At 31.8% G+C, this 24,612-nt stretch overlaps 1 protein-coding gene across 1 annotated transcript in view; it reads right to left on the reverse strand.

Moving 5' to 3' along the window:
- LOTGIDRAFT_153045 (hypothetical protein) overlaps positions 1 to 23,861 on the reverse strand; it is a gene marked incomplete at both ends in the record, with an annotated part of 34,140 nt that extends 10,279 nt beyond the window's left edge. Inside the window, 6 exons of the mRNA XM_009053526.1 lie at positions 2,058 to 2,178; positions 6,309 to 6,395; positions 6,874 to 7,064; positions 13,303 to 13,505; positions 22,483 to 22,654; positions 23,793 to 23,861. Coding sequence (XP_009051774.1) covers positions 2,058 to 2,178; positions 6,309 to 6,395; positions 6,874 to 7,064; positions 13,303 to 13,505; positions 22,483 to 22,654; positions 23,793 to 23,861 — 843 coding nt within the window. The remainder of the gene's footprint in view (positions 1 to 2,057; positions 2,179 to 6,308; positions 6,396 to 6,873; positions 7,065 to 13,302; positions 13,506 to 22,482; positions 22,655 to 23,792) is intronic.
- Positions 23,862 to 24,612: the final 751 nt, after the last annotated feature.

Genomic DNA, 24,612 nt, shown 5'->3' on the forward strand with positions numbered 1-24,612 from the left:
ATAGCATGTTTCTGATACCTTGTTACATAAATAATTAATATATATGGAGGTATAACGATGCCAAAATTGTTGATTGTATAATGCAAAGTGTTAAATGTTACCTGCATCTGTGTCCCATTTCATTGGATTTTTGAAGAATACTTATACATTTTTACAAATCGACAATTGTACATTGCAGTATTGACAAATATATTTTATTATAACGACATTGGTATTTTAAAGCTGCAACAGTAATGATAGATATTTTGTTGATTTATGGTAGAGAATTTGAACATTGAAAACGGTAGGTCCCCTGAAAATTTGGTCAGGATAAAAACAAAATATCAATAAAATTGGACATCAATTGGACTGGTGGACAACATGCAAAAGCTATAAAACATCGGTAGATCACATATGTACGTGCAACACAATCGACAATTTTGGCAACGTTATACCTCCATAAATATACAGAACAATGTGCTTGATTTAAACGCATTTAAAATATCAGCTGAAGAGACAATTGTATGAAATGCCCAAGAGACATTCCATAAGAATTCTTACAATGTCTTATACATATTTTGTTTATCTCTAATCTTATATAATTATATGTCTTTTTCACACTTCCTGATTGTCAAAACCACCATTGAAACAAGTAAAATGAAACTAGAAAACTGCAAGTATTAATATGGTAAATGTCAAAACCATCATTTTGCTGCCAAGTATCCAAAATTGAAAAAAGCAAAATAACTGTAATTATTAAAGTTATACATTTTGTAGCCAAGTCTCAAAAATCGGAAGTAAGAAGACGAAAGTAGAATAACTACAAGTATCATAGTGATTGTCAGAAACACTATTTCCCTGCCAAGTCTCAGAAACTGAAAAACGAAGGATATTAAGGCAGAATAAGAGTGATTGACAAGGAAAGGTTTATACAGGATATTTACAAGACACTTGAAATGATACAGGTTATCATATTACATAGATAATCATATTGTTAAAAATAAAAAATAAAACTGCAAAGGGTGGAATTAGTCATACAGATTATAGCTTTACATTACAGTATATTCTATTTGAAAGTAGCATTTTAAACCCTGTGTCAGTGAGAACTGTTGAAAAGTATCTAGGTACATAGCTGTCTAACTAGAGTCATCACTAGCCAATTTTGCACAGATAGTCAAAGAGTACTAGAGTAGAATTTTACACAGCCCTGTGGCAGGAGCAAATTGGTGCTGGGGCTCAGGCTTTGTGTCCAGATAGTCTCTCTTCCATGAAATTTTGAAACCTAGATGCATTTCTGATGATTTTGAGGAGCCAAAAACAGAAGAACGTTTTTGGAGAGATCATTTGCTAGGACTAATTCTGACTTGCAGGGCCCAGCCCCCATGGACCGGACTCTGAGAACCAGAAACATGATGTTATGTCTGTATAATGGGTGGCCACTTGCAGCTCAGTCAACAGTTGCTTTTGAATAGAGGTGAAATTGGTTGAAAATTGCTAGGGGTGATTTTCACTGGTTGTTAATTAAAAGATCATGTTGAATGTATGTGATTGTTCATATTACTGCCTGTATCTGGATTACAGATGTCCTTGTTCTAGCTAAGATGGTATAATATGATAAGTTTGGATCAAAATGTAAGTAGATGAAATGTTGGATAATCTCAATAGCCTGCTGAATAGACATTTTCTCATTATTCCAAACAGCTGTTGATTTACCTGTGTTCATCAGTCAAATGTTAAGGTCAGATTAAAACATGTTTTCAGGACTTGTCTGACATAAATGAGACATGAAATTTTTTACAAAGACTGTGTGAGTTTAATCCTTTATAAATTTCAACTTTCAAGAATATCCAAATAGTTTGCTCTTGTTTTTTGCTTTCCAAATATAATTCCTATTAAAAAAACGCCATGAAAAATTTACCATGAAAGCTGCATTGTACTCTTACTGTTTTCAACTTTTAAGGTATTTTGAGTGTAGGAATGAATCACATGGGGCATCAGTTTATAGTGCTATTCTGACAACTACATGTGTTTTATTGGTATAACTGACAGCTCTGCTCTAATATAATAGATATACATACCCTCTCTTGTGTAGTTTGGTAACGTAAGTGTAAAGCTGTAGGTTCCCAATCTATAGCTACAAATGATCCAGCATTATTAAATAAATTGCTATTACATTCTAATTTACAACCACGACAAAACCTGAAATACATAAAAACAAATTTACAATTACTGACAGTAGTCAGAGACTTCACAGCATCTATTTACATCATTCACATGTCTATAGTTCCAGTAATTATAGAAATACTAAATCATATATTATCAGTTATCAGCAGCATTTGCAATAGTGATGTCATAAACACTAAGTTTAAATAGAATTCAAAGACCCATAGATGTCTGACAATTAGAAGGGCACAAAATGATGCTATCAGTGTCCTTGTTCGCAACCAAAAATTGTTTTAAAAACCTCCTTATAATCCCTTAAATGATGTATTTCTGATGGTAAGTAAAAGGCTGGGCAAATTATCCTACCCACATATGTTTGTCGGACAATTATAAGGGCACAAATTGATGCTATCAGTGTCCTTGTAACACAAAATTGTTTTAAAAACCTCCTCACAATCCCTTAAATGATGTATTTCTGATTATAAGTTAAAGGCTAGGTATATCATCCAACTCTAACAGGTCACTGACGTAGGTCAACAGCGACAATTTATAATGTGAACAAAATAAGTCCTTGAGCATTTTGTCTACCACCTGCTCAACGAAACCTCTTGACATTATCTTTTCTGGAACAACCATACCTAGGAAGAAGACTGATTCAAGATAACAATACTTTTGAACATCAACTGAGATAAGAAACCATGCTTGAATGTAGACTTTTTGCTCAACCACATCTCTTGACATGCTTCTGTGAACAACCATACCTGGGTCAATTAATAAAGGAAGGGGACTTATTAAAGATGACCATATGTTGTTAAACATCAATTGAGATAAAAAAAAAAAAACATGCTCTAAATGTGGATCTGGTGCTCTTGTCATTGATACTACCTAAAACAACTATACCCAATTTGGCTGGTTTAAAGGAAGATGGCTACTTCACTCCTATAACATAAACTGAGAGAAGAAACCATGCTTCAATGTAGACCTGGTGCTATGCTTTTGTGAACAACAATACAGCTGGGACAATTAATAAGGAAAGAGGACTCATCAAACCCTAATTACAAACATCAACCAAGTTTAAAGTCGTTCATCAAACCCTAATTACAAACATCAACCAAGTTTAAAGTCGTTCATCAAACCCTAATTACAAACATCAACCAAGTTTAAAGCCGTTCATCAAACCCTAATAACAAACATCAACCAAATTTAAAGCCGTTCATCAAACCCTAATTACAAACATCAACCAAGTTTAAAGCCGTTCATCAAACCCTAATAACAAACATCAACCAAATTTAAAGCCGTTCATCAAACCCTAATTACAAACATCAACCAAGTTTAAAGCCGTTCATCAAACCCTAATAACAAACATCAACCAAATTTAAAGCCGTTCATCAAACCCTAATTACAAACATCAACCAAGTTTAAAGCCGTTCATCAAACCCTAATTACAAACATCAACCAAATTTAAAGCCGTTCATCAAACCCTAATTACAAACATCAACCAAGTTTAAAGCCGTTCATCAAACCCTAATTACAAACATCAACCAAGTTTAAAGCCATGGCATGAACCCACTGAGCTACATTCTGTCATAAAGTTTATGTCATTATGTTGATAATATTTATTGGATGTATCACTATTTAGTATATTAGTCACTATAGAATTTTATTGTATACTGGAACTATAGAATAATATTCACAGAGAGACTATTAACAATATCCCAGAGAATTGAGCTCAGGTCTTCATTGTTATTAACAATTGTGATGCCAAGATAGAAATAATTTAGAACAAATACAATACCATTTCACTTTACTAGGACAAGTTTTTAACAAAGATATGACAATTACAGGGAATTTCAATTAAGAGACTAAAATACAAATTATAAACATTACTGTTTTTAACCTAATTCCAATATATATGCAAACAATTTGATGACAAGTGTCTTTTGTATGTTTGATACATCATTAATATGAACCAGAAATTTCAAACTTGACCATAAAATAATAAAAATCTAGGTCATGTCTTTAACAAGTATCTTTATAATATTAAGGCTTGAAAATTAAGATTGTTTATTTCCCTTTGTTGAATTTTTCCAATAGACAACAATGAGAGTACATTTATATAGAATTGTAGAAAAGAAAAACATGCCAAAGGCATGCTGAATAAGCAGGGGGTTTTGAGGGAATGGCAGCCCTAGAATTTGAAAAAAAATATTTTCACCTTAATTTTGATGTATTTTGAACACTTAAAATCTTAATTTTTTCGGGGGAAATGTGCAATTGACATAAAAATCTCATGTTTGAATAGATCAAAATTAAAGCCACACATGACTGGTTAAACACAGACTAATCTACATGTCAAATATACATTGAAGTGTATGTATATCTTTCGAGGATTGATAAGATTTTAATGTCTACTCTAGGAATTTGTGAAGTGTAAATAGCGAAAGTGTAAAGAACTGCTGCACTAGAATACAGCCTTCAAAATAAACCACTCCATGTTTATATTTATTAGATTTATGGAGAATTAGGATAACAGACAGCTTTTCAAAAACCTTTTAGAAACAATCTCAAGAAAATAAATACAGTTTTTCACTAATCGTTGTTCAAGGAATTATTGTTTTAGAATTCATTAAAGTTTTTTTACAAAAACTACAGCTATCAAATTCTCTGATACACATAAAAAGCTTAGAAAACCTCCTTACAGTCCTTTAAAAAGAGTACCACAGAATAGCGTGCCGAGAACTATTTCCACTTGACTTTACTCAAATTTAACTCGGCAAATTTTATGGCATCTTGATCTCTACCTGGAAGGGAATGCTTTATAGCAAGCCTAGAATCTTTAGTTTTCCTTCAGACTTGATATGAGATTATTCTAGATTCAAGGTGAATGTTCTTTAAATCAGGTTTAATCTTTGACTGATCTTTGATTTGGAAAAAGTCATGATTTGTGCTACAGTTTCAAATCTGATGTTGAGATAAATACAAAATATTTTTTTTGTATCACTGACAAGGAGAAATTCAGTTAAAAATACTTTACCAACTAGACAGTTTCCAAACCACAAACAAGCATGAACAACCTGCAAAACGGTGACACAAAATTGAATAGAATTGAAGTATTTGTAATTTTGAATTTAAATCAAGGGTTTTTTTTATAAATTGAGTACAGATGCAAACTTTTCAATATCAGTCCCTTCAACCTGCATCACAGGCCAGGAGATTTGAAATCTACAAGATGAAATGCAGACCTATTCCAGGTTTGAAAGGTGACAAATATTTAAATAGAATTAAAGTTGATTTGTTATGTGGAAATCTGACATCAAATGATATATTTTCATTGAAAACAGAAATAAAAGGAAAGTTAATATGAATGGACATTATTAATAATATTGTAATTTAATGATGTTTGATGTAATTAAGATAATTATATATGTAATGGTATGATATCTAATCTAATGGTATAACTATATTATTAATACTAACATCTCCTATTTACAACGGCCATGTTTTTTGTTTTTAATTTACATCATTAATTTATTGTGGAACATGATTATATTAAATTGGTATTTTCCAGAAACATTAAAACCCACTTCGTTGATTTTCTAAACATCAACTAGAGATGTCCTACTTAGATACTGTTTTGTTTTATTCAAATCAAAAGCAATTTATCCAACCAAATCATGATTTACCAATGGCTTATTGTCATAATATTCGTGACTCAAGCTTTTTCATATCTAGTTGGAAAGTGATATAACAACCAATCAGAGTTCTTAAAATTATTCATTCCTGATTATCTTAAAGTAACAACATTTCGTCCTCCCGATCATAAATTCCTTAACTGATTTTTTTTGTATCAGATTCTAGAAATCTGCTTGGTCAGCAATATCACTGCAATAACAACCAATCAGATTTCTTTATTCATTCATGATTATCTTAAAGTAACAACATTTCTGCCACCATAAAGTTTGTAGTAAGTGTTTGCTGTCTACTTACAGAAATCTGATTGGTCAGCGATGTAATTTATTACCAATCAATTTAAAATTGTTCAACTATTAACGTTTCTGCCACCAAACCTCTGAAATCAAAATCCATGGCAAACAGCACACTGTGAAACAATTATCAAGAACATTAGGTTGTGTACTTTCATAAATCAGAGCAGTTTCACTACTTACCTATACCACGGACATTTTGCACACGTAAAACCATCTTTTTGGACAACTTTTAACGTAAATGGAAATTCATAGCCTAGACTATCATCACTGAAAAAAAAAAAAGATTAAGTTTAGGGATGTATTACTTCATGTTTCCACACATGCCATATTTATTATACAATTCTTGTAAAATTTAACATCATATACAAGTATTTTCAATTAAAACAGCAAGAATCTCTTGTAATGTCTTTTACATAACAAAACAATTATTACTTCTGTAACCATTTTACTGAGAAACATATTAAATTAAACTTTGTATTCCATGCCTTTTATTTTTCCAAAACCAATGATTTTCAGTCAGGAATACATTCAATTTGTAAAGAGAAAAACCTTGGGTCAAGAATGAAAACTATGTTTCTTGAAAGTGATTGAGTCAGATTAGCGAAACGATGTATAGCTTAAATTTAAATTACAATATTTTATAGTGAAAATATTTTGTTTTAAAAACTTATACATGCAAAAAGTATGAGTAGATGAAATAAACTTGAAATAGGGGCTTTGGAAGAGTAAAGAAAAGATTCCTTACCAATCTTGAGCATGGTTTGCTGTTTTTTGTTCTGAAGGTGGTAGTGGACTGACTAATCTAGCCACCTGCGCCCAAACAAAATGGTATAAATCTTGATTGGCTGTTTTTTCACGACATGGTATAATAATAGGTGTACCAAATAAACTGGGACGTGTTTTCTGAGATGATAGGAAATACACATCCATCAAAATCTGAAATAAATAATTTACATATTATTATTCAATTTAATACAATCTTCTAACAAATTTCTACTAATTTTTTAATCATAAACAGTATTTCAGGTACAGTAACCTAGGACAAAACTTTTTTTTAAAAAACTTAACAGATAAGTAATCTAATTGGTTAATAAACCAAACTGTAAATTTTTCACAATGAAATTCAAACATATTGTTCATCTACAATCAAGCACAAATCTATTTGTAGATGTAATAACAGTTTAAGCTTCTAGACTGTTATCAACATTCTTCCCAGCAGATGTTTCTGAAACTTCCAAACTTAAATTGAGAGAATCAATAAGCTGGACATGAATTGAGTCAATTAGGGAGATGAAAATGTCCACAAAATGAGTAAGGTCCTTCTGCTCAACACAGGGTCTCTCTGTAGTTCATGTGAACCATTCTACTCTGTAGCATCCTAACATACAAAGTAGAAACTTTGATCACATTAGATCAAGCAGGTGATTTTTGAGAGTAAAATTATATATAATATATATCATCATAAGTTTACATGAACTTATAGGTTAAATTTTCAACAAGGTGATATGGATGATGAAAGTTCTATCAGATGATCTGTTAGGGTAAAAGTTTAAAGCTTTTAGACGTTAGAAACCATTCAGTGTCAAGATAATCATTTTAAAGACAGATATTCCAGACATCATCCATTAATTCACCAATTAAAACCAATTTATATTTCAATATTTTAACATATTTTATGATGGTATGACATCTTTAATGGTGATCTTCCGTTTCTTATCACCGAGGAAATTTAAATACTGAGGTCTCGTTGCTAATCATTGTGTTCTAGGTGAGATAAATAAACCAAAATAGGTCATGAAGTCTGTCTCTATTGCAACATCTGAATGATTAGATGCTTTTTCCTTATCAGCCCTTCAAACCTGCGTTACTGACAAGGTGAAACCGGGTTGAAAAGCTGAAGGTATTACCAGGACCGAAATGAGATTTAACCCTAGCCAATCAGGTTAGCGTCAAAGCGCCTAATCAACGTGGAAACTGCAGCTCAAGAAACAGATTCACAATTCTTCGCTGCCCAAATTAAGATTTACACTCGCTTTGTAAGAATCTGATCTGAATCCATGGGGAAATCATTTCTTGTTTTGTAATTTATTGACAAGTGGAACTTCAAGATGTCTAATTTAAAAAAATCAAAAGGTCTTCAATTCCCCTGTTAAAGAATCATTGCCTCTGACAATTTCATGACAGAATTTGGTTACTTATTTCAGTGACATGGTTTCAAATAACAAATGACCCAAAACATTGAAGATATTTTTATTTAACCAATTTCATTAAGGACAGATTTAGATATTTTATTTCCTGTAAAGTGGAGTCACTTAGAGAAAGAACAAGCAATGAAGTGTTGGTTTAGCCATTAGATTGTGTAATTTGTCACTTTTGAACCAAATTTACAGATCACATTATTATTTCTCTTTCAGAAAGCTGTGAACAAGCTTTCAACAGCTGTTAAAACACTACAGACATAATGTAATCATTATCGATAGATATTGAAATACATATTTATGGTTTCCACATGTTACCGTGTTTTATATTAAAAACAAATCACAATAACTCTAACGATATTAAAATAATATGAATTATTCAATTTGATGCTATGTAATTTGTAAGCTCTGTCAATTTATTCCAGGATATTCATTGCTGTACATTAATTAAGAATACATTTAAAACTGCATTTGATTGGTTGACATGAAATGGTGTTTTACATCCTCATTTTCTGCACTTGATTTGACCATTGAAGAAGAGCAAAATTATGTAGTGGGCAATGATGGAAATTTTAGCCTACTTATTTTCAATTTCTTACAGTCAAGGTATCTTTAACGTGCAGGGTATAGGACCACTGTTTGATTGTCTCATTCAAAAATAATCTCTATCCATGTCAGTACAACCTGACCAGCAATACTCACCAAAAAATAGATTAAGTGTCTCATCAGGTGGCTGAATTTGATTCAAGAAAAGATCTTATAAAGTTTAAGATAAGTGAAGTAATCAATGAGAGTAAAGGAATGTTACATTAAGAACACAAGATATATAGATATATTACCACTGCTTCTGAATTTGCTAATTGATTAAATTAATTAACAAAAAAAAAAAACACAAAATACTTAGGTTAATCTTAGAAACCATAAAGGGGGGATTGCAGTCATCAAACCATTCTTTTAAAAATGTTAATCATTTTACTTCATAACATTACCTGTAAGTATTTCAAAACGTAATAAATTCAGAAGTAGTGTATCCATATATCTACAACAGCTACCAGAACACAAGGATATGTCGTTTAATACTATGTCGATGATCATGTGCCAATCATGCAATTGAAAAGGATTGGAAGATGATGTTCGGTTTTGCAGAGGATAAAAAAAAATCCTGTTGGCAAGGTGACAATCTTGTCATGGTAGTGCAGGCACACATGAGATTTTACTCAAGATTAGTGCTGGCATCAAATATCACTGACAAAGACTGTACGTTTAATTGCCAGCAGCATAACCTTCCTACTTCTATTGGCTTCAATGTCATATAAATGGTATATATGTAATAACTAAATCTGTATGTTAATCAATATTAATCAGTTAATACAGTATTCTACCTCACTGATTTCATTGTATTGTAGACTTTCACTTAATAATCATGAAATTGAATAGGTACAGACAGATCCTTCTCATTCTCATTGTTGCACACCTCAATTGTTCTGTTACATGTCAAAGGTCAAAGATATAAACTTAGTTATTCAAACTTAGAGGGGATAAATATAATAATATATAGCTAGAAACTTAATGAGCCAAACTATAATAGTTCTCATTATCAATAAACAATGTGATATATTGGCAATGAAATAACATCTAAAATGGCTGCTCTTACAGAAGAATAATTAAGTTAACATTCTCGGCTGAACTTCTAAAATCATTTAAAGCTTGGACTTAACGAAATAAATGATTCATCCACATTAATAATAACATTCCCCGCTTATGCAAAGGGCAGACAAGCCCATTTTTTGTCTAACCACATCAATAAAAATACTAATTTTTGAGAGCGTAAGCCACTTGGTTGAATTTATCCATCCATCATATGATCAGAACACATTGGCGGAGTCAGTCATAGTAAATAATTGGCTGAAAATATCAAATATTTCTAGAGGGTGATTTTAACGACCACACAAAATCCCCATCTATTTGAATAGGCACATTACATATTGTCCGGTTCAAACAGATATTATTGGAGCAAGATACTACTGTATCCATTAACTTTGGGGTTGTATCTTGGTTCATTGTTTCCATCCAATTTTTTGTATTGTTCAACTGCTATCTATCTGGATGGGTGCCTTTAAATAGCTTGTACAGGATAAAAATCAAGGCTAATTTCATGCTCACAGAATTTCAATGATGTGATGGCAATGTTCCATCTTTCTATCTGGTTGATGGAATTGATTAAATTCTTGATAGAAGGTAAATAAAGTATAAGAATAAATAATTCACTATATTAACTTAATAACAAGTGTTTACATTTGTACTTTACTTGCTAAATGAAATGATATTTCATGTTAATTTAAGTAATACTGCTGCAACACTATTTGTTCAGTAGAACAAGTCTACATGATAATTGGGCCTCTTTAAGTAGATTTTTATTTGCTAACTGGAAAGAAATGTAAGGACAAAAACTAAAAGCCAATGAATGATATCCTGCAAGGTACTTGACACTATCCAACAACACATGGTAAAATATCAAAGTAGCTGTGTAGGTTGGTTTAAAATAAAACCAGGAAGTGCCAGATAATCTGTTCTTTCATTGAACACAAATCTGCTCTGTTTTCTCTTGACAAAATGAAATCATTTTAGAAATTCTCAGATGAACATTTGTACAATGCATTTGTTAGAATTTTGAAAAATGAAATGAGTAGAGTTTTACATCCAATTTTCTGCACTTTGGTAGGAAAATGAAGACGGAATAATATCTCACTTATTTTTTACATAACAGTTTCAAGGTGCATTTGATTCAGTTTTTCAGATATGTGGGAGAGGTCATGTCTCTTGAGGGGAACTGATTTTAAACATTTCAAATTGTTCTCCATTCTGACACAAAGTCTCTCTGATCCTTGTAGGTATAGACAAGAAATTTTAGAAAAGCATCAGATTACCTCCCTTGAGAGGATAAGTTTCAGACCACTACTATTTCTCCATTTTGACGCAAAGCATGTTATATAAATTTTGCCTAAGTTATTGCTGTATTTGTTACCTTGGAAATATAGAAATACGACTTTCAAAATGGTAACTTCAAAATTGTGCTCGGAAGTCGTGTTTTCTGACACAAATAGCTAAAATAGGTTCAGACCACAATTATTTCTCTATCATCATGAAAACCGTCTCCGTTTCATGTTAAGTATGGTCAAGAAAGCATGAGTGAAGCTTGTGTAACATGTCCCTTAGGACGAAATAGATCACTACAATTTTTCCATCTTCACGTTAACTGTGTCTGTTTCATGTTAGTAGTCACAAGAAAACGTGGCTGAGGCTTGGGTTAAGTCCTTTGAACAGAACAGACCAAAATCTATTGATCCATCTGCATAAAAGGTGTGTCTGACCCATGTATATTCTGACAAGAATAGAGTATGAAGAGAGGTTTAGCCTAAGACCATTACTAGTACCGAATGTAGATCTCAAAGCTTAACAGACCCAAGTTCAATGAAACATTGTTATTACAGGAAGTTAGTAACTGGTTTTACAAAATAGAAGGTAGTGTACATAAATAGGTTTGTGTTGTTTTATTGTCAATGCCATTTAACCATTTCAAAGCCCACTCTTACAGCTGGTCACATAAAAATATTTAATCAAGGTTTGTCTTTCACTAGTTCCAAAATATATTGTTATTCGTTTGTGAAAAGTTTCACTTCTTGCAGGCTTGGCTGGTTATTTGTGATGAACATAGTCTAGATTCTTTATTAACAATTTGTAATATTTAAATCTCTAGAGATCTATAAGATCTAAATATTTTTTTAAATGTCTACAAGATACATGCTTCATTGAACTTCAGATTGTACTGTTGAGTGATTTATGCAAACTTCAAGTATAGATTTCAGCACATTTTTCTTTTTCCAACTGTGAACAGTGTCTAAAACAATCATGTAAATTAAAAAGTTATAACTCACTTTCTCAAAAATTTGTTCTGATTTTTTGGAAGAACAGTTAAGTGATGAATTAATAAACTTAAAATAAAAATGAAACTTGTTTACTGACCAGAACACTGAAATAATGTGAAATAATCTTGGTTTAAGAAACGGACCTCAGGGTAGCTGATTTGAGTTTATAACCAGAAGTTTCCCATTGAACCAAAAAAATGAACTATTATTAATAGCTTCAGCTGAAGAATTTCTTGGAATAGGACTAAGCCACAAAAGTCTGCTTTTACAGTATTTTTTCATTATTGTTCCACAAATCTGAAAAAAACTTCTCAGCTCCTGACAAGAAGTCAAAACATCTGAGGTTGAAGTTTGACCTATAGGTGAGGATAAGTAATAACAGTTGTGTCAATGATATATTGAATATGAACCTGTCCTGAAGTAGTATACTGGTACTATAATTATTGAATATGAACCTGTCCTGAAGTAGTATACTGGTACTATAATTATTGAATATGAACCTGTCCTGAAGTAGTATACTGGTACTATAATTATTGAATATGAACCTGTCCTGAAGTAGTATACTGGTACCATAATTATTGAATATGAACCTGTCCTGAAGTAGTATACTGGTACTATAATTATTGAATATGAACCTGTCCTGAAGTAGTATACTGGTACCATAATTATTGAATATGAACCTGTCCTGAAGTAGTATACTGGTACCATAATTATTGAATATGAACCTGTCCTGAAGTAGTATACTGGTACTATAATTATTGAATATGAACCTGTCCTGAAGTAGTATACTGGTACCATAATTATTGAATATGAACCTGTCCTGAAGTAGTATACTGGTACCATAATTATTGAATATGAACCTGTCCTGAAGTAGTATACTGGTACCATAATTATTGAATATGAACCTGTCCTGAAGTAGTATACTGGTACCATAATTATTGAATATGAACCTGTCCTGAAGTAGTATACTGGTACCATAATTATTGAATATGAACCTGTCCTGAAGTATTACTGGTACTATAATTACATTAGTTAGTATTAGGTACTTACCATTTTCCGATGAACACCAATAACAAAACCATCAAATAATTCGGTTGATTTGCTCATGCTATCAACAATATTACTGACATTACTGGGACTGCGTGAATGACATGGGGAGCCTAATAAATTACTCGTACTTCCATTAGTAGTTGCTGCTTCTATGTTGGGAACTTGACCATTTGGTACGCTGCCATTTGCAGTTGTTAATCGTTCTGTAAACAAAGATTTTACATTAATAAATTGATATGATCGAAGAAATCTTTATATATAAGAGAACAAAATAATTTAGAAATTATCAACCTGAATACAAGTGAAAATGGATATAACAACCACATTATATGTCATTATCATGGAAAGAAAATCTGCACAGACCACCAACCTTCAGCCACTTATTCACTGTGCTTGGTCACACTACACAATATCTATGAACTTAATTGATATTTTTCTCTTAAAGTGACAGGTTTGCCATCTCTTTGACCATTTGACCCTTATTCTCAGAAACTAAAATTTTTTAGTTAAGCTAATCAAAAACCGTGTTTAGAAAATTAAAAAGATGACTCAACATTTCTTGCTATAAAGAGAAAAGATGTCATATGTCCATTGTTTTTTTTATATTACAAGTTTGATATGGTACTGTACATATATCTAGTCCTTTCGGTGGGATAATATTTTGATCATTACACACTGCATGGCAATTGCCCATCCTCAGAAGCCTAAACAGGCGCAAAAAAGTATAATATTAAACTCCTTCCATTTCATTTCATATTGTTAATGTATTATGATGTTGCTTTAATACCAGTTATACACGCTGGTGTTTATTTAAGGGATGAATGTGGAACTTGTTATCCTTATGGGGAAATAAAAGCTATGACAATATGGCATATGAATACATCTCAAAGCAAAACAGTGGCAAATTCAAAACACCATAATCATATAAAACAGTGATAATTGTATTAATAAAAACCTGAATATAAATATAAGAATTAAACGTTGGTCTCAATAGCATTATTGGTGTGTAAACGCAATTGATCAAACCACATACTTCATCATTTATTCCGTTTGACACATGATCAATTGTCTTCACACTTCAATAATGCCATTGAGACCACAATTAATTCTTAAATATCAAATACTTTCAACTCAACCCTAACTGACTATGCCTAAGCGTCTGCTGTTGACAAGTTTTTCAGATACCAAGTGCTAAGCCAGTACAATATTTACCTGTTTATTGATTTTGTTACTTAATAAATCATGGTCTAAGAATTACAAAAAAAAAAATTAATCTAGGATTAAAATTAATAATTTTTTTGTTTTCAAGGTAAAAAGATTAATTCCTAGCAGGTAAACACAATCACTGGATTCTTCAAATTGTTGTCTACTGTTTCATAGAAATCTGTTGAACAAGAATAAGTTCATCTTCACAATGTCAAGCTATTAACATCTTCACAATGTCAAGCTATTAACATCTTCACAATGTCAAGCTATTAACATCTTCACAATGTCAAGATATTACATCTTCACAATGTCAAGCTATTACATCTTCACAATGTCAAGCTATTACATCTTCACAATGTCAAGCTATTACATCTTCACAATGTCAAGTTATTACATCTTCACAATGTCAAGTTATTACATCTTCACAATGTCAAGCTATTACATCTTCACAATGTCAAGTTATTACATCTTCACAATGTCAAGCTATTACATCTTTACATTCTGACACATTTTGGGGAAAAAACGTAAAATATTTTCATTTGTCTAAAATAAAATGGGGGTACAATTGGGACTGCAGACCATTTTTCTACAAGGGGGGGACTGTCAACATTTAAGTTGCCCTGCCAGTCATGTCCGGTAAATAGAGCTGAATCAACAGCTGTGGTTTCAACACAGAAAGCCAATGGAAACATCCAACTCTATCCACAGGTATATAATTATTAAGTATCATTTTACACATGCTGTTATTTCTGCAGGTTAATATAATTATAACCATGTATATAATATCAAGTTTAATTAATAACCAAGTTCATTGACATTTTAATATTGATATAACAAGACTCCTGTGGAGTTTCTCTACTTCCATCTACATCCTGTTAGAACACATATCAACACATGTTCTTGATGAAGGACAAGATAAGGTTGTTTTCGTAACTGATCCAAAATTTGAATCCTGATTTCTTCAGAGAGTTGACAGATTAGCAGATATATTAATGAAGAATGTGGTGTTGATGTGATGTGTTAGGCATGAAGTGAAACTAACAAAACCAACGGATCATGGGGGATTCGTTTCATAATTCGGTCAATAATTTCATTTAGATAAACAGAATTCAAACTTAGACATGGAAACCATTTTTTCTCAATTCTCTTCCTTGTTTACATCATCCATTTTCATCCATTTTGTGTGAAGGTTAATGTGGATTGATTGATATGGTATAGAATGAAAAATGATATCTGCGCTGCATCCAGCTGTATGGTTTTATGAAATGGGTCCTTTGTCCTATATTTTCTCCACCTGATGGCTAATGCATTGGCATTTTGTATGTAATTAGGTATATTGCAAGTATTAGCCTACTCGTTTATTATCACATTTGAACAACTACACACTTTTTCCATGTCAGCACCTCCGACCTGCATCACTCACAAGGGGAAAGCAGGTTGAAAGGCCGAAGGTATAATCTCAACATATGACAGGATTGGACCAGGACATTCAGTTTAGAGTGCGACAGTTGGACTCACAGAGCCACCATAACTCCCTTTACGGTTTATACAACTTTTTTCAGAAAATGAAATCATATTATATCTGCGCCATTTCATGAGTCACAGGAAAATTGTGTAATAAATCAGGTGAAGGCCATTTATTATCTTCTACATCATAGTTCTATACCTACTTAAATCTCTATTTCTATTATATCATATTAAAGATATCAAAATCAGATTTATTTCCTATTACCCACAATGCAATATACATCAAAACTAACTTATTGTAATAGAAATATGTCTTAAGGCTTTAAATTACAACATTTGGACATATTTAACCTTTATTCCATCATGACCTACAAATCAAAGGTCATGGTTCAACAATTTTGAAGGTTGTTTGGGCCTTGGATATATGTACAGAGTTTTCAGAAGTACCAGAACTATACAAGAATTGCATTATTCTTTCCACTACCCCTCAAGCTGTGAATTGTTCGTCTTGTTGATAAGGTCTACAATAGGTGTATGCTGTACTGATAATTCTTTATTATCAAGGCCGCTCTACATTATGTGAAGTTATGAAAAAAAGTCGTCAATGTAATTTTCAAACAAGAATAATAATGGATACAAAAGGCTAATAGTAAAATTTTGACAGCTAGCTGTGAAAACTATTACTGATTAGCTTAGCTGAACAATTCAGGTCTCCGAGACCAAGGTACGATTGACATCGAAAATGGTGTATCATGGTCTCTGACAGCCTCGTTCTACTGCCCCACCAGTACTTTACCGCTAACTCGCAGGATAGTTAGAGGCTTTATATCAATTATTCTGACTGTTAAATGCTAATGAAGTTGTCTGATGAATGGTTTATCTTATATGTACATCGTGATAACACGATTTTACCACTATTGACATTTACTCATTAATACCCTACTCACTTTTAAGTCTGGTCTGAACTGATGTACTGGAAGAGATTTACCAGACTCATTGTGTTAACTATATTGATATGTAAAGTTTCAGTCTGGTTATACAGATGTTACAAGTGTGACAAGCATTTGTTGACATTCAACTTAAAGAGTACTGGAATTGAATGAGTGTTGGCTGTCTGTACCCAGGAAGAGATATCAGAACCTTCATCATTATCCTGTTTTATTGACATTTCTTCTTGATATTGGTACCAGTATTAGACAAAGATCACAGTATATTCTAGCTAAAATACAATCTTCATTTCCAAAGGTAAAACATCTCCACTAAACAGTCTTAGTGTTAAGAGAAGCAAGAACAATCTATACATAAAGCTAACATAAAATGACAAAACTAAGAGACCTTTATAGAACTATATACTTCTGATAACTGACATCAAATGCAATGGAAGGTATGATCACACTAAATCTTGTTTTATTTATGATGGTTTCCGCTCAATCAGTTTAAAGATTTGATATATGGTTTCATCATTTCATGTCAGCTCAATACACTACAGTTGTTTATAAGAGATGTTTTACCTTCGGAGATGAAGATAGTAGTTTAGCTAGTACCTACAGTGTACATAATCTAATACTAGTAACAATATCAAGAAGAAATGTCAATCAAACTGGATAATAAATTTAATGTTTAGTTCTACTGAGTCAAGGCAAGCCAACTCTTTTAACTTTGAGGATTTCACTGCTTTCCAAACTCAACTTTCAAATTAACCAACACTATAATATACATGATTTATAGAAAGTCAGGAAAGGAAAGCATGAAATGTATTAAATAATCATGTTTGCAATGGATTCTGAACAGATCAGAGGAAAAATACCCAGCAGTTCCAGATTCCCCCCGTTTTTTTCTTAGTCTTTGTGTGAAAGCTTATCTGATTAAGCCAGTGGTATTCTTCTTCAACATAAAAGTACAGTAGTGATAAAATTGACACTGAATTTCTATAGAATAATAAATATTCAAATTCGGTATCAAGAGACATACTGATATCTCTTATGATTCCAATCATCACCATATAACTTGACAGTTTTTGACAGTTTTAAACAGTTTTAACCAACTATGAAATTAACTGAACTGTTAATTTATGATTCGCTTTAATTTGAAAACATTTTTTCTTACAGCAATGCAGTTGTTTAAAGATTTGCTTTATCACCTGATAGAGCTTATCACATATTTGTAGTACTTTTATCAAAACCCAACATTCTGTACCTAAAATGAACCACAATTTGATACATCAAATCTACATCCAAAGGATTTTCTTGAAGCTCAGGGTTCTAAGTGTTATTATTACATATAAAATGCAGCAGGAATTATATGAATTTTTGTTTGAAATAAAACTAGGTGAGTCATAAAAAAATGTAAGGTATATTCTCAAAAGAGGAGTTGGGTGCTTAAAATATCAAGAAATCTTTACAATACTTAATTAAAATATTGAACGGAAGCAGAGAAACTCTACAAATATGAAAATGGTTTTCTAATTGATACATTTATTTCAATATATTATCTAGAAATAGCATAATAAACCCATTATATACATGTTTATATAGGGTTTCTTAAAACAATTAGGAAGTCCTGAATCATTGATCAATATATATACTGATTTCCATTAACTCAAATCTGCACTTAATGATAATTTAAACCTTGGAAAACATGAATAGTTCAGGGATATAGTCACCCAATTATTCTCTTTGTCATCTATGAAGAAACTAATGTCACCTGTGTCACTTTTCAAAATGGAAATCTCACATCTGGTTAGTCACTATTCAGCAGAAGTACTCAAGTTATATATTCTAGACCTTCAATAATCATTCATGTATGCAGAAAAAGGTATTAGATGTTGTTTGAGATAATCTCTAATGAAATAATATAATAATGTATAAGAATAGTACTGTACAAAACATTGATTTCATCATTATTTACAAATTCAAACATCCATGGTGAGCTTTGAACATTATTACTGTTAATTTAGCTAAAAAAATTCATTTCTGAGACTAATGTACGATTGATCAAACTGATGACAAACCTGTCCCTTTAAAGGAGCAGTATGCAAAACTTTCCTTATCATAAATTTAGTAAATCATGTAGAAAAAAGTCCAAAATATGCTAGTTAGCTTTTTCTGATCAACCTAAATTTTTCATGTGTGCTAATTGCTTTGTAAGAAGTTTAAACTGTATAGTTTTTTTGGCTTTTCAACAGCTATATATTTTTAGTTGAATTCTTCAAATCAGCATGCAGGAAACGTATTTCTCTACAAATTAGTGTTAATTTCGCTTAAATCCATTAGATTTCCAACATCAACTAAAAACATTCAATAGGGTTCATCCTTTGGTGAAAGTAACACATTTCACCAAGTTTCATCTAAATTTGTGAAGAATTGTGTCTTTTAGAGTGTTTACAAGCATTTTCAAGAAGAAGGGCAATAACTCATTCTAAATATATTTCAATTTTTTTTAAAATTCCAATAGTGTTTATGATTGGTGATCTAAACACATACCAAGTACAAAGTTTCGTCAAAGACTCTTAAGAATTTCACCTTCTAGAGTGTTTACAAGCAATTTGATCAACAAAGGATAGACAGACATGGGTGGTGCCAATATACGTCCACATTTTCTGTGGGAGTATAAAAATTAGACATCCCCTGTTAATTAAGTTTTATCATTGATGAATGTCTTGTCATTTATCAACATTTGTCTCCATCACACCTTGGTGGCTTGCCTTGAGTTTTCCATTAACAGAAGACATAATACACATGTCTTCTACATTTCCTGTCCAGTGGGAATTGGAGATGTACTGCTGAGATATAAATTATACATATAAACAGTAATCCAGTACAATATTTCTTTTTGTTTTGGGTCACAGACAGTCTTAATGTTTAATATCTATCAATGTCAGGATTTAATCCTAATCTCTAATCTTATCCTAATTAATAACATTACAGTAGATCCCATAATTTCAGTATTATTCTATCAGAAATAAAACTTAGTGTTTAGCAAGATACTAGCCAAAAATAATAAATTATCATTAGTCAAGGGTATGACAGGCATGGATGTAGGGTAAAGGGAAGATTTTCTCATTCAAAGATGCTTTCGGAGCCCAAGTCTTTTTATCCCTCAAACCAAACTAAAAGTTTTTTATTCAAAATCTAAAAAAATACCACCTGCCAGAAAAATAAAGTCTCTAGTCTTAAAGTCAGGGAAGCCTGTATATATATCTTACTATTATTGTATCAATAAAGTCGTACTTGGTCTGGATAGTTTTGTTAATTCTTGGATCCATTTGTTACATTCTGGTAACTGACCTAGCAAACACTTAATTTGTTTATATCATTGCAGAAAGATTTACTTTAATACCAATACAAACAGACATATTGAATCTTTCTCAGCTGGAATTTTTCAATGTAATCTAATTTTATTCCTGGATGAACACCTTTACAAAATGAAATTTTTAATTGCTTGAGATTCTACATTGGATAAAAACTATTAAATTTTTAATTTTTACAGTGTGTTATTACAGTTCCCAGCTGTATACAAATCTTCTTCATCAATTCCAATAAAATAAAACCAAAAAAACATCAGCCTATAATATTGCTAATTTAGTTCAATATACTTTGAATATTTTAAGATTGTTTTTCAAATACGCCTACATAACAAGTAAAATATAGCTAATTTATTTTTAGTCGTCTGCTCATCTTATGATGTCATTTGCTTTGTGATATTGGTAAAGTTTGTGGGTTCTAATCAGCATTGGGAAGTATGGATGTAGTCATTTTCATCCCTCTGTAACACTACATGCAACTTTGCAACCGACTGACTTTTTCCTTTGGACATTCTCTCTAAGAGTCTGTATAACTACTGTCTAACAACATTGTTTACAGAATCTCATTTACCTAATATTGTTAGTATGGATTGAAATATCAACTCAAATTGTCTTAGGGTTGATGGAAAAAGATTTTACAGAATTTTGAGTCTTAAATGTGAGTTATTTGCAAATTTTGAAAAAAATGAAATGAAATGAATGGAGTTTTACATCCTCCTTTTCTCCACCATGTGGGCTAATGAAGCGGCATTAGCCTGCTCTTTTTCAATTTATAACTGTCGAGGGATCTATAATTTATTGTCCCATCCGAACGACTAAACGCTTTTTCCATGTCAGCCCCTCTTACCTGCATCACTGAAAGGGGGGAACTGGGTTGAAAAATCCGAAGGTGTTGCAAATTTTGAAGTGAGTTTATTTCAAATGTAAATCTATCAGATTTCATAGTGCTCTCAGAGAAATGCTTCACATGTCTTTTTAACATTTATTACACTGACTTTTGTCAATCAATATCCAAGAATAAAGTCGGTTCAGTTATTTCTGTTAAATTACATGTGACATTTTAAAGTTTTTGGTCTATTTACACACTATAAGAGTATAATTTGCTTGATAATAGTTGGACAGATTGACTCCATTTGATAATTTGGTGCCATTATTTCAACACAAGATATATTATCACATCACAAATAAACTAAGCCAATAACTGATTTCAACATATCACTATATTTAATGACAGTCATTGTTTGTCAGTACTATATTTGAATTGTCATGTAACCACATGATTTTGATCACTGGGTAATTTTTTTGAACACAGTAAATTAAAACAAAACTGATGGATTGGTTAACAGATAGTTAAAGTAAACCAATAAATGTATCAGGTGAGAGTCAAAATTATATCCCAATGGAACTAAAACTATGGATTATATCTGTGTCAGAATGTTACAATCATGTGACAAGCCAGTGATACTCGCCCCAGAGGACACAAACAATGATTTCACCCCAACAACTATGACGTATGGCAGCTAACCGAATGCCTATCGAAAATGAGATCCATCACAGAAGGAATGGATTAGGCACACCGCAAAGAAGTCACACTGTGGCATAACTAGACAGGTGCTTTCATGGAACACCTAGGGAAAACAGGAGAGAGGACAGCTAAGAAACACCTGACGATGGGACAGGCAGGGTCAGGTAGCAAGAAGATAGTGACCTATGTTTCAAAATCCTGTCGGCAACGCAATAATCTTGTCATAAAAGAGATTTTACTGAAGATTCGCATCATTGCATAAAATAATTTAAACTATTCTTCAAAATCCCAGAATCATATTATATTATCTTAGTAGTTCAATTGTTTGACTCTAGTTAATAAACTCCTTTTTTTGGTAAATTATATATTTCCAGTTTGTTTTATTTGAATTGGTATATCAACTACTAAATAGTTATTAAAGTCTATCAGGAGCTTGAATCAGTAAAGAAGGTTATACACAGGGACAGCAGTGCGTGCCTATAATTTTTGATTTATTAACTGTGAAGCAATTTTCAATGTCAAAAATATGCAGCAGGCTAGGTGTTAATATTTTGTTACAACCAACTTTCATTCCAAATGAAATAAAATGGAGTTGTAAGCCTACATCTCATTTATTCTCTAATGCCAACATTTGAAATAGCAATCCACAACTTTAAATGATAATAAAGTACCAACTTACTGGCAGTTATTCCTCTTTGTATTTCACTTAAACCAATACTTTCTTTCATCTGACCTCCATTTCTCTCTTCTTCCTCTGTTATAGACTGTATCTCAGGAGGAGCGGGCAACTCATATGCATATAAATTACCTCCTAAACATGATCTCATTTTTTGATTATCTTGTGGTAACGTCTGAAAATATAAAAATATCAAATTTATTTCACAGATAAATTGCAACTGCTGGAAAATTTCAATATTATTTGTGTCAAAAATCGTGCCAAGTGACTTCAAAATCTATGAAAAATAACAAACTTATTGATGGTATTTTCTATACCAGTACATGTAAATGTCAAAAGTCTTATCTTGCGGGCAAGTTCCCCTAAATTCTAATGCAGACTGCAAAAATGGGATTTGCATGCTATTAATACAGTCAGCTTTTGTGGAAGTCACTCCTAGCATTTTGGAAGAATTGTTGTCTAATAATATTATATATTATGTGCCATCATGTTTGAGTATTAGGTGTAATATTATTTGTTTTGTTTATGTATGTTGTTGTACTATGATATTGTTAATGAATTTTTGTTATTAATTTGAGGATTTTAATTATGTTAGGTCATTCTTTTGGTTTTACTGTTTTCTATATTTTATAAAAAGTAATAGTCATTCAACTTGATCTGTGATCTCTGTCAAATAAAGTTAATATTAAAAGAATACAGTCCATTGCATCAGGAACCAGTTGATCTTGTCAAAAATACAAGAAGTAACAGAGATAAAACAACTAGTAGTTGGGTCAATTTCATATTTTTACAACAGAAAAGGGTACTTCTGTCGAGGCTTAGTTTTCTGTAATGATATATCTGAGAGGTTAGAGACGGAGAAAAAGTCAATTTCAAAATATGAAAGAAAGACTCTAGGCTAATATCATTCTTATCTGTATACTGAAGACCCAGACGAAAGAGGTTGCTGTAAATTGTTTCACAATAGTTTTATATCAATTCTGTGAAATCAACCAAGAAATTTAATCTGGAACACATTATACGATGATTTTTTGGGAAATAAAAACGAGCCAGACAGAAAGGTGACCAAAATTGACCCAATCATTCTGACATTAAGAATCAAAGGAGGAAATTTCAGGATTCACAGACAATAAATAATGACACAGATAAAACTAGACATTATAGAAAGTATCAGATTGTAAACTTATAATTCAATAACTGGTACTTATTGCCTCCTGAAAACTCAACTATCAAATTTCTTTTGTCAAGCGACTATAAAATAATATTTCATTATAATTAACACACACTCTACAACCTTTACCACTTTTTCTAACCTTTTCATTTAAAAAATAGATGGCTTTCCAGGCAAGTAATGATACTGCCACTGGCAACTGAAAAACCATTTCCCAGATTTTTGAAAAATATAAACTTTAGACTGATATCCATTGTGTCTACAAAAATTGTTGCTTGACTGACAGACTGACATAGGCGAAGGCCATATACGCCAACAATTCCAAGTGGGGGTATATAAAAACTGTAAATAGCTGGAACAGGTGATTTAACCCTTAAAAACAGATACTGATAAGTACCTTGCCACCGTTTCCTCAAATACCACCTAGTCTTTCCTGTGTAACCTAGATGATTGCTGTCTTGAGAAACATCTGTTTAAAGACCTCAATAATTATATGTCCAGGTGGACTTTCTAAAAATATCTTAATGCCCGTAGTTTAAACACTTCTACCAGCATAATAATTGATTACTGTCAAGATACTAGATTGAGGATGAAATTGAACTAAATTTCATTATAAAGTGCAAATGACAGACACAAAGTCGCTTAGTTTATTAATAGTATATAAATGTATTTAGGTGCAACTTGAAATACTAAAAAAAGAAACTTCTAGATGTTTGGCCACTGTCAACTTCACCTAGTCAAACCACTTTGCTGACAAAATCCCTCCACATTCATGCAGTTGCCTATGAAAAGCTCCAGATGAGTATATTAAACTCTATTTTATTTCATTTCATTGATTACTTTATTTAAGTAAATGAGGAATTCTGTCATCAAAGAAAATCACACCAAATAGAAGTTTTATTTGTGTGATAGTGAATGAAACACAGAGAAGCTTAATCTCTGAAACCCAGACTATATAAAGC

This window comes from Lottia gigantea, assembly GCF_000327385.1.
Source record: "Lottia gigantea unplaced genomic scaffold LOTGIsca_2, whole genome shotgun sequence".
Classification (NCBI taxonomy): domain Eukaryota; kingdom Metazoa; phylum Mollusca; class Gastropoda; family Lottiidae; genus Lottia; species Lottia gigantea.